The sequence below is a fragment of the Oncorhynchus masou genome, chromosome 28 (genome assembly GCF_036934945.1).
Source record: "Oncorhynchus masou masou isolate Uvic2021 chromosome 28, UVic_Omas_1.1, whole genome shotgun sequence".
Lineage (NCBI taxonomy): Eukaryota > Metazoa > Chordata > Actinopteri > Salmoniformes > Salmonidae > Oncorhynchus > Oncorhynchus masou.
Genome location: NC_088239.1, coordinates 67984973 through 67996486, shown reverse-complemented (window position 1 = coordinate 67996486; position 11514 = coordinate 67984973). Strand labels below are relative to the sequence as shown.

General features: G+C 42.4%; 1 protein-coding gene across 1 annotated transcript; it reads right to left on the bottom strand.

Annotated features, from left to right (window-relative positions):
* Window position 1: 1 nt before the first annotated feature.
* On the bottom strand, window positions 2-9615 carry LOC135518149 (set1/Ash2 histone methyltransferase complex subunit ASH2-like). Its single transcript, XM_064943068.1, has 17 exons — window positions 9528-9615; window positions 8396-8462; window positions 8159-8304; window positions 7880-7968; window positions 7677-7771; window positions 6393-6488; window positions 6151-6246; window positions 6005-6080; window positions 5800-5817; window positions 5103-5205; window positions 3974-4191; window positions 3669-3836; window positions 3386-3579; window positions 3188-3280; window positions 2941-3039; window positions 2697-2756; window positions 2-1361 (listed from the first exon to the last, which is right to left on the bottom strand). The coding sequence occupies exons 1-17, from the start codon at window positions 9584-9586 to the stop codon at window positions 1254-1256; spliced, it is 1785 nt and encodes a 594-aa protein (XP_064799140.1). The 5' UTR covers window positions 9587-9615; the 3' UTR covers window positions 2-1253.
* Between the last annotated feature and the right edge of the window lie 1899 nt (window positions 9616-11514).

Genomic DNA, 11514 nt, shown 5'->3' with positions numbered 1-11514 from the left:
CTTTCCAAATCTTTACTTTATTAAAACCAGTATGAAAGTAAAACAAAAGTAAATTGTTAAAACAAGACCAAACCTTAATATTTCACATCTGTCCAATCTTTTTATGCTCGTAAAGTACGCTGGGTAAAAAATGCCAGATCAGGCCTGATGGAAACAGCAAATTTGTTGGTAAACTTTACAAATATCAACAAAACAAAACACATTAGACAAGGTGGGATATTTTTTGTGTCTGAACTATGCCAGTAATGGCGGTGGAAATGCTTTCATGGGCAAATATTGATATAATAACCATCATATCAAAGTAAATTTGAGAGTCACGTGATGACGTGTGTGGTCCTCACACTACGACTAGGGAAAGGATGAAGTTTATTAGGCTACAAATGAAATAAATGATGGTAATCTTCACAGCGTGGTGAAAGTGGAAGGTGATAAGCTTGGTGCTCCTTTCCAATACATATTGAGGGTCTTATTCTGGTGACATTATGATTGAGGCATGCCATTTGACAAATCAAAAATAATCTTGCACTTTTGTTCATAATAATCTCACATATAGACTATACCCACACTGTATGTGCGAGCTGCTGACTGGACCGAACATGCCAATACTTGAATGGGCACATTCACTACGTAACACAATTTGTTCTGTGACAAAACCATCAGTAGAGTTGAAAATGCAATGAAAACCCATTTAACTTGATTTTGTTTTTTTATTCAGTACATAGGAATTTAACCACAAATGTTATTTTTATGTGCACTACGTCGTTACGCAGACTAATTTGCAACCAGTCAGATTTTTATCATATTTGCATGAAGATCTGTGGCCAATAGTATGGAACCCTAGCTTGAGACCAGCTGGCAGGTAATGAACAAAAACAGAATATGTTCATATGCTTGAAGAAATAATATCTGGAACTAAGAATATCTGGGGTGTTTGACAAAAATGGATAATGAATTTGAAACTTGTTCATACATACAGTATTTTATAGTGCTGGAACACCTAAAGTGCTTCATACACCAAAAAGAGTTGTTCAGACAAGCAAGTCTCATTTTAGATCACACACATCTTGTTCAATAGAAGGGTACAGCTGATTTAAGTTACCAATGACAATGTTTAAGGGACATCACAGAGAGAATGCAAAGTGTTCATGTTCAGGTTGACATCAACCCACCTATAAATGATGGAATGGACTTCTCCATGCCTGTCCAAACACAACTGGCCACCTGTGTGTGTGTTGATCTCTGGAGGTGTGTGTTTATCCTTCCCAGGGAGGGCTACGCCGTCCGTCCACGTCCGTCTCTACGTGATACAACATGTCAGCCAGTGTATGTTCGATCACCGCTCCCCAGCCCATATCACTCATCTGAGGACACAAACACACAAATCAATCAAACCTACAAACCTCAGTGACATCAAAACTACAAGTATCTATATTTTGTCTAATCAAATACAAATAAAGTATATGTACAGTGCTTTCAGGAAATATTCATAGACCTTGACTTATTACAGCCTGAATTCAAAATGGATTTGATTTGTTTTTCTCTAACCCAGCTAAACACAATACCCCAAAATAACAAAGTGAAAACATGTTCTTAGAAATGTTTACAACTGTATTTTAAATTAAATACAGACACCATTTACATAAGTATTCACACCCCTGAGTCAATACTTTGTAGAAGCACCTTTGGCAGCGATTACAGCTGTGAGTCTTTCTGGGTAAGTCTCTAAGAGCTTTCCACACCTGAATTGAGCAACATTTGTCCATTATTATTTCAAAAATTATTCAAGCTCTGTCAAATTGGTTGTTGATCATTGCTAGACAACAATTTCTCAGGTTTTGCCGTAGATTTAAGTCAAAACTAACTTTACCACTCAGGAACATTCTTCTTGTCTTCTTGGTAAGCAACTCCAGTGTAAATGTGACCTTGTGTTTTAGGTTATTGTCCTGCTGAAAGGTGAATTAATTTCCCAGTGTCTGATGGAAAGCAGACTCAACCAGGTTTTCCTCCAGGATTCTGCCTGTGCTTAACAATGTTGTTGATTCAACCTCAGTTATCTCCTATCACAGCCATTAAACTCTAAATGTTTTACAGTCACCATTGACCACATGGTGTAATCCTTGAGTGGTTTCCTTCCTCTCTGGCAACTGAGTCAGGAAGGATTCCTGTATCTTTGTAGTGACTGGGTTACACCATCTAAAGTGTAACTAATAACGTCAGCATCCTCAAAGGGATATTCAGTGTCTGCTTTTTGTTTTACCACTCTACCAATAAGTTCCCATCTTTAGAGCCATTGGAAAACCTCCCTGGTCTTAGTGGTTGAATCTGCGTTTGAAATGTACTGCTCGACTGAGGTTCCTTACAGATAATTCCATATGTGGGGTACAGAGATGAGGTTAAACACCATTAAAACATAATTTAACATTATCATGTTAAACACCATTATAAGTCCATGCAATTTATTATGCTAATTTTTAAGCACATTTTTACTCCTGAAGTTATTTAGGCTTGCCATACAAAGGGGTTGAATACTTATTGACTCAAAATATTTCAGCTTTTCATTTTTATTAATTTGTAAAAATTTAGAAAAACTATTTCACTTTAACACTATGGGGTATTTATTGTGTGTAGGCAAGTGACAAAAATGTGGAAAAAGTCAAGGACTTCTGAATGCATTGTGTATGTGTTTGTGCACTCACTGGCTGGTACTTGATGTCTTTTGGAGGGTGTTTGAAAAGTGGTCCAAAGTTAACTGAAACCTGGGAGAAACGAGGGATAATCATTATAACGTGATTAAAAAGGAAGTGGGCATCCTTGGTGTAGATAGTGCTACATATCACAACACCATAAACCTCTGGGACATAGTATTACTTACAGTGCTGTGGAGGGAGATGGAAGGAAAATATAACCCTTCTAAAAGTCACACACGCACACACTACTAACCGTGCAGCCCCGGTAGAGAGAGATGGCAGGGAAGTAGAGCCCCTCAAACAGGTTTTCATAGGCCAGACCCAGGTTAACCCCATTCTTATAGAACAGCATCTGGAGAGGAGAACAGAAGTATCAACAAATGGAAATGCCAATCCCATACATATTATGTTAATGTATTTGATAAGGACAACCAATAGGAATCATAGAAATTGGCAGTGCATTCTGATCTATTGGTTGTAGTTCTATGCTGGAGCCTCACCCTGCTGGGGGTAACAGTCTTCAGGCTCTTCTCTGCCTTGTCCACATAGTCCTTCTCCTCAAAGTACAGGTAGCTCTTAAACTTAATCAGCGCCTGAAAGAGCACACACACAGGGATGAGATGTCAAGTCTCATAACTACAACAGAGAGTGGATGTCTGCTATTCACAGTTAATCATTAATAAAAATAGAAAACGTACCTTGTCCTTGTAAGTGTCCGGCAGTGCCTTGGCTGTCTCAGTGCCGTCTGGTAGTTCTATGAAGAAGCCCAGCGTGTCTCCCTGTCCGTAGCCTGAGGAGTAGTGTTTCCCTACAGACTGGTGGAACCGTGTCCCCTTCTTACTACGCCATGAGTAGCTGAACTTATCATAGCCCAGGGGGGCTTGCAGGTTACCTACAACACACACAGGTTACTACATATCCTGTCTCCATGTGTGTATGCTCGTTTGCGTATTCGTGTGTGTGTGTGTGTGCGGTACTAACCCAGAGGCTGAGACCAGCCCAGTCTGGCTGCGGTGTCCGGGGGCATCTCATCGATGGAGACCTCAAAGTACCAAGATCCTTTCCTGACACCGTGAGAGGCTCTGACCATGGAGTAACCCTTCTCCCCTGTCACTGTCAGACGGTCATCTGAGATCTTCAGCTGTGGGGCTGCAGACATATATACACACACACGCACAAAGACACCCCACACACAAACAGAATTCTCAGAGAATGTGACAATAGACATTACTGGGTAAGGCTAATCACGAGAAGCCCATATCCACTACAGGATTTCCTGTGTGTACCTCTGTCGTGCAGGGCTAGCAGTACTCTCTCGTAGAGACAGGCTCTGTAGAGGTCTCCGGGGATGGGTTTCCCAGCCCAGCAGTCCAGCTCTAGTTTCTCTGGGTCGGGGGCGTGGGGGTCTGGCTCTGCTAGGATGTAGCGGTAGCCATCTTTGTTGAAGGGGTGCTCCAGAGGGTAGCCATGGGGAGGAAGACGCTGGGCAGAGAACAGAGGGTCACTACAGAGGGAGAGAAAGGAAAAATGGAGTGAGTTAGTGCGCATTATGGACAGAAAGGGTGAGGGAAGGAGAAGTAGAGGATAGAGAGAGTCACATTGATGGCATATTATCATACATCCGATAAGTCTTGTAAGAATGTTTCAGATGAACTACATGTTCACTCATTAGATGATTCTCCAATATAACGTGTTCCTGCATATAAATACTGAGGCATTTGGATTGATGTGGATTTGACGTTTAGAAAACAGAGATGAGCTGGTTAAGAAGCTAAGATTTAAAGTTGTCATTTTCTACAGAAACAGATTGTGCCTTTCTCTAAACAATGGGAAGCAGATTATTCAATTAACCTTTTTATCTGTTCTTGAATACGGTGAAAATATTTGTCAAAGTGTAGATGCCATCTACCATAGTGCCCTTCATTTGTTACAGGTGACAGTTCTGAGACTAATCACTGGATCAAAAGGTTGGCTGGACTTCGCTAAAGACCCATAGACCTCTACATCACTCCCTTTTTGTTTACAAGGCCCCATATACTCAACTAGTCTAAAGAAGGCTAGTTTTATTGCTTCTTTAATCAGAACAACAGTTTTCAGCTGTGCTAACATAATTGCAAAAGGGTTTTTTAATGATCAATTAGCCTTTTAAAATGATGAACTTGGATTAACTAACAACGTGCCATTGGAACACAGGAGTGATGGTTGCTGATAAATGTAGATAATAAAATCAGCTGTTTTTTTGAACAGAAGTGTGTGTGTGTATATATTAGTTAAGGTATAATGTGTATATTTACATTGTATATAAGGGGCGCATTTGTAAAAGAGACCTTGGTCTCAATATGTCTTCACTGTTAAAATAAAGGTTACAAAAAAAAGTTCAGTCCTATGAGAACACTAAGGACATCTGTGTTGTACCTGCGTGTTCTCTTAGCTGCTCCAGCTGTGGCGCCCTCCTGTTGTTGCTGCTGCTGCTTACGCTTGGCTCCTCTACCTTTACCTGGGCCAGGGGCCAGACCACCTTCACAGCACACACACAGGTTACACTATAGAACACACACACTTTCAGCACCATCAAAAAGTCACCCAGGAGGTACAAGCGTGGATTGAGCAGGGAGGGACACCACATATTAAAGGAGAAATGCAGACACACAGAGGAAGCAAAGGGATTAATTCACACCATGGCTGTGTCCCAACAATAACAGCCTCCTTCTGTCTTTCCTTTACCACTCACCACTGGGCAAGAAAAGGAAGGAGGAGGCTGTTCCAGAGTATTGGAATGAAGCCCGGGAACTCAGGAGCAGAAAGCCAGAGGAAATTATATCATTCAATCAGTCCACCAATCAAAAGCCAGATCAAAAGGGTAAACGCTTCAGGGCACCAACATAAGCGGTGAGCAGGTGAGGGATGGGGTTATAATTGGAGCAGGATGAGGTTGCCTGAATATTCTGATCAAAAGGTCAGACTGCATTTTGCCCCTAAATTGTTTGGGTAAGGAATGGGGAGACTAAGCTGATCCTAGATCTGTGCCTTTGGGCAAATTCTACCTGGAGAGTTACGATTGCACGAAACACAGGGCTCAGAGGCAGATACCAAAACACCACATCATATTCACCTGAGAAAGAAGGTCCACCTGGAACGCAACACAGCATGTATATAGCATTTATAACATGAGAACTTTTTAGGGCTTCTTCAGTGTGGTATTATGCACTGTGACACATTGATAACTAATTCCATGAAAAACAATGTGTGTGATGTGTTGTGTGTTTAGCGAGAATGTGTTGATGTGTGACAGTGTGTGTTGATGTGTTTAGAGTTACCATTGAGCCCTCCAGGAGTGGGAGCAGCGGTGGTCTGTTTCTGGTTGTCGTAAGACGGTCCAATGTTGCCCAGGTCCTGAGATGAAAAATCAACCAACTGTCAGCATCACTGTTTGTGTGGGCGTATGTCTGATGTGTTTTCCTACCTGGTCCAGCAGGCCAAACTTGGGGTAGTCCTCCTCTGGGTCCTTACTGCCTGGGTCTGGGTGCTCCTTCACCAAGAACACATCCCGCTCTTTACTCTGAAACCCCAAACAGTCAAATAAAGACAGGATCTGTTTCTAAATGAAAGTCCACATACTTTTTCCAATGGTGTAATAGTGAAGGTTTAGTGTGATGTGTGTCGTTTGGTGCATCTGTGTAAGTCAATGGTTGCTCTCATAATCACCATGGTCTTGACTAGGTTGTTGGGCCATGTAAGTTTTCCAGGTCTCTGTCGGGTGGTCATACACTCCCAGTACTTATCAATGAACGGGATGATGTCCTGCAAGGAAAGAGAGTGTGTACCGGAAAATATTACATGAACATATCCAGTGTTTTAAGCATATGAAAAACATATGCTTAAGTTTTAAGTTCCTCGGCATACACATCACAGACTAACTGAATTGGTCCACTCACACAGACAGCATCGTGAAGAAGGCGCAGCAGCACCTCTTCAACCTCAGGAGGCTGAAGAAATTTGGCTTGTCACCAAAAGCACTCACAAACTTCTACAGATGCACAATCGAGAGCATCCTGGCGGGCTGTATCACCGCCTGGTACGGCAACTGCTCCGCCCTCAACCATAAGGCTCTCCAGAGGGTAGTGAGGTCTGCACAACGCATCACCGGGGGCAAACTACCTGCCCTCCAGGACACCTACACCACCCGATGTTACAGGAAGGCCATAAAGATCATCAAGGACATCAACCACCCGAGCCACTGCCTGTTCACCCCGCTATCATCCAGAAGGAGAGGTCAGTACAGGTGCATCAAAGCTGGGACCGAGAGAATAAAAAACAGCTTCTATCTCAAGGCCATCAGACTGTTAAACAGCAACCACTAACATTGAGTGGCTGCTGCCAACACACTGACACTGACTCAACTCCAGCCACTTTAATAATGGGAATTGAATGGGAAATGATGTAAATATATCACTAGCCACTTTAAACAATGCTACCTTATATAATGTTACTTACCCTACATTATTCATCTCATATGCATACGTATATACTGTACTCTATATCATTGACTGCATCCTTATGTAATACATGTATCACTAGCCACTTTAACTATACCACTTTGTTTACATACTCATCTCATATGTATATACTGTACTCGATACCATCTACTGTATCTTGCCTATGCTGCTCTGTACCATCACTCATTCATATATCCTTATGTACATATTCTTTATCCCCTTACACTGTGTATAAGACAGTAGTTTAGGAATTGTTAGTTAGATTACTTGTTGGTTATTACTGCATTGTCGGAACTAGAAGCACAAGCATTTCGCTACACTCGCATTAACATCTGCTAACCATGTGTATGTGACAAATAAATTTGATTTGATATGCAAACTGTGTGTAATATCTTGACATTACATGTAAAATCAAGCATTTCCAAAGATCACAAAATTGCTTCTCAAAGTGTATCGCTGTGGGTTCTATGTTGGGACTGTTGAGAGGACTGACCTTGTCTTTGGAGAACATAGTCTTGGGGTGCTCCTCCTGAGTCCTGGAGCTCCATGTGAGGTTAGCCAGAGCAGTCAGACACATCTCCTTCAGGTCTGAAACACACAATGACACCCAATCAGTACATCAATCAATAATAGACCATCAATAATCACCAAACTCTCACACACACAGAAGTGTATCAGCTGAAAGAGAACACCCACTGGCTTGTTTCCGGAGGAAGTAGGTGTTGCCACTGTGATGACACACGTTACAATGGAAAACATAGTTGGTCATGAAAGGCAGACACGTCCTGGAGAGAGAGAGAGGGAGAGGGAGAGAAAGACTAAACAAAAACCTTGATCCTGAAATGTTTTATTTCAACCAGTAGCTACCTGGTTATTCAAGCTCAAGGGGGCTAATTCGAGGTCTAACAAGCTTAGTCTTAGAATCAATTAGCCAAAGGCCTCTATAGTTCGAGTTACAAAGTGAGCTAGACATACGCGGTGTCAATGCTGAAGGTGTCGGCGGTGAACCACTTCATACAGAGAGCACACTGCAGCTCCACCTCTCCCTGGTGCCTGCCGCTCTCCTCGTCCCCAGAACCTGTCTGGGTGTCAGCTGCCTCCAAACCCTCACTACCCGGATCCTGAGGAGGGGAACACAGGAAAAAGTGTTCATTATTGCTCCTGTCGGTGAAAAGAGATGCCCAGAGAACTGTTATATTAGAGGTGTAGTACCATGGCCTCTTTGCCATTCGATGACTCAGTCTCCAGGTTGCCTGTCAAGTCCCCAAATCCAGCATCACTGAAAGTAAACAAAGATATGACATGAACATTAACTGGTGAGCTACACGCTATGGTGACAGCTGGGATAACTGATCTGCCATTAACCTTCATATTCTTATATTTAAGACTAGCTGTGGACCATCAGCATGCGTCGGGACTGCGCTTATATGGACCAGAGCTAGTCTGGCGGTAAACAAAGTGCTCAAATGTAATTTATTTCATATTTTGGATACATGACCGTTTATGTACACAGAGAAAAGTTTGACAGCACTCAGGGAGATTTTTCCTATTGTAAGTAACAATAGTAATGGAGAAAGATGTGGAGGGTTGAAGAAGATTCCGCCTTTAATGGCGCAATCAGCAGTTGTTACATCCATTTTTGGACGTATAGCTTAATATGTACGCATTGATTTTTGAAGAATAACTCAAATGCCTCATGAGCTTAGCTCAATTGTTGTACCCCTTCAGAATCAAAATCACAAGCTTTTTTACCCAAATGTTTGTGGACAAAGTAAATGTAAACAAACACTATGACTATAACGTTATAGCATCAAGACATGGTTAAAATTATAATCTTGATATCATGGAGTGTCAGTGGTTGCATCCATAGTTCGGTCTATGAATTTCGGTGGTTACATTTCTCCGCTTTTTACCTAACAGGGGCGGCGAAGTCGCTTTGTTATTGTTTCTACTTCTTAACTAAGCATCCATCAGCACGCCGCACGTAACATATCGGACCGAAGCTAACTAGTTAGCTATTTTCCCTCGGTTTGCTAGCTATGTTCTGCAGGATTCATGCTAGAAGTGTATTTAGAAGCAGATATTGAACAAGGAAATCAACCTGTACCTTGATACTTTAACTAGTCGTTTACAAGTTAGCTTACAAGTTGGGAAGGCATTTGAATGAGACATCTAAGTTAGCTTGCTAACCAGCTAACGTTGGCTAACGCCAGCGGGCTAGTTTGTTGAGGGAAAGCTAGCTAGCTGTAATTGCAATATTTATGAATATTGATCTGGTTGTCTAACAACAAACATATATTATGAACCAAAACCCTGGTCTTTCACCGTTTTAACGGAGACTTACCCGTCCCCAGTCTCTGGTTCAACAACAGAAGCATTGGCCGCTTCTCCTTCCGACGCCATGTTTCAAATCAATAAAATATGACATCTCGCGAGACGTTTTGGTGTTAGACGCAGAGCGCTGATCTAGAGTCAGTTTATTTTCGGATGTAAGCATTGTACATGTATTGAGGTAGGTGAAATATGAGCCTAGATCAGTCACAATTACATGTAAACTTCTGTGAAGTTGTGTCACGCTCTGGGCTGGTATTTTCTAAGTGTGATCATTGGGACGTCCCTACCACTGCTACGATGGTCCTCATAAATAAATAACCAACACTATCGCTTTATTGTAGTACATATATTTTGAGTCAAAATCTGCATCTATAAATTAATTAGCCATTTTTTGTTTGAACACAAATAGGCTTACATTTATGACCACAGACAACCCGCCTCCTAATGTGTGGTTAAACATGTCTATAACACCTCTATTACCACCATCACTGGAGCCCCCGGGGGTGCGTGCTCAGTCCCCTCCTGTACACCCTGTTCACCCATGACTGCATGGCCAGGCACGACTCCAACACCGTCATTAAATTTGCAGACGACACAACAGTGGTAGGCCTGATCACCAACAACGAGACAGCCTATGGGGAGGAGGTCAGAGACCTGGCCAGGTGGTGCCAGAATAACTACATATCCCTCAATGCAACCAAGACTAAGGAGATGATTGTGGACTACAGGAAAAGGAGGACCGAGCACGCCCCCATTCTCATCGATGGGGCTGTAGTGGAGCAGGTTGAGAGCTTCAAGTTCCTTGGTGTCCACATCAACAACAAACTGGAATGGTCCAAACACACCAAGACAGTCGTGTAGAGGGCACGACAAAGCCTATTCACCCTCAGGAAACTAAAAAGATTTGGCATGGGTCCTGAAATCCTCAAAAGTTTCTACAGCTGCAACATCGAGAGCATCCTGACTGGTTGCATCACTGCCTGTGATGGGAACGGCCGCAAGGCACTACAGAGGGTAGTGTGTACGGCCCAGTACATCACAGGGGCTAAGCTGCCTGCCATCCAGGACCTCTACACCAGGCAGTGTCAGAGGAAGGCCCTAAAAATTGTAAAAGACCCCAGCCACCCCAGTCATAGACTGTTCTCTTTAATACCGTATGGCAAGCAGTACCGGAGTGCCAAGTCTAGGTCAAAAAGGCTTCTCAACAGTTTTTACCCAAAAGCCATAAGACTCCTGAACAGGGAATCAAATTGCTACCCAGACTAATTAAAAAATACATATATTTCACCTTTATTTAACCAGGTAGGCTAGTGTAACAGTTTAACTTTAGTTCGTCCCCTTGCCAGGCTCGAACCAGGGACCCGCTGCACACACCAACAACAGTCACCCACAAAGCATCGTTACCCATGGCTCCACCAAAGCCACTGCCCTTGCAGAGCAAGGGGAACAACTACTTCAGGTCTCAGAGAGAGTGACATCACCGATTGAACCGCTATTAGCGCGCACCACCGCTACCTAACTTGCCAATTCACATCAGTTACACTAGTTGAGAACAAGTTTTCATTTACAACTGCGACCTGGCCAGTACAGGTGCATCAAAGCTGGGACCGAGAGACTGAAAAACAGCTTCTATCTCAAGGCCATCAGACTGTTAAACAGCAACCACTAACATTGAGTGGCTGCTGCCAACACAATGACTCAACTCCAGCCACTTTAATAATGGGAATTGATGGGAAACGATGTAAAATATATCACTAGCCACTTTAAACAATGCTACCTAATATAATGTTTACATACCCTACATTATTCATCTCATATGTATACGTATATACTGTACTCTATATCATCTATTGCATCCTTATGTAATACATGTATCACTAGCCACTTTAACTATGCCACTTTGTTTACATACTCATCTCATATGTATATACTGTACTCGATACCATCTACTGTACCTTGCCTATGCTGCTCTGTACCATCACTCATTCATTCATCTT

Coding starts and splice junctions, on each gene's coding strand:
- LOC135518149 (XM_064943068.1), bottom strand. CDS start 9,586: ATGGCGTCGGAAGGAGAAGCGGCCAATGCTTCTGTTGTTGAACCAGAG. Junction 3,580..3,668: donor GGGCTGGTCTCAGCCTCTGG/GTTAGTACCGCA, acceptor TGTGTGTTGTAG/GTAACCTGCAAGCCCCCCTG. Junction 3,040..3,187: donor AGACTGTTACCCCCAGCAGG/GTGAGGCTCCAG, acceptor TCTCCTCTCCAG/ATGCTGTTCTATAAGAATGG.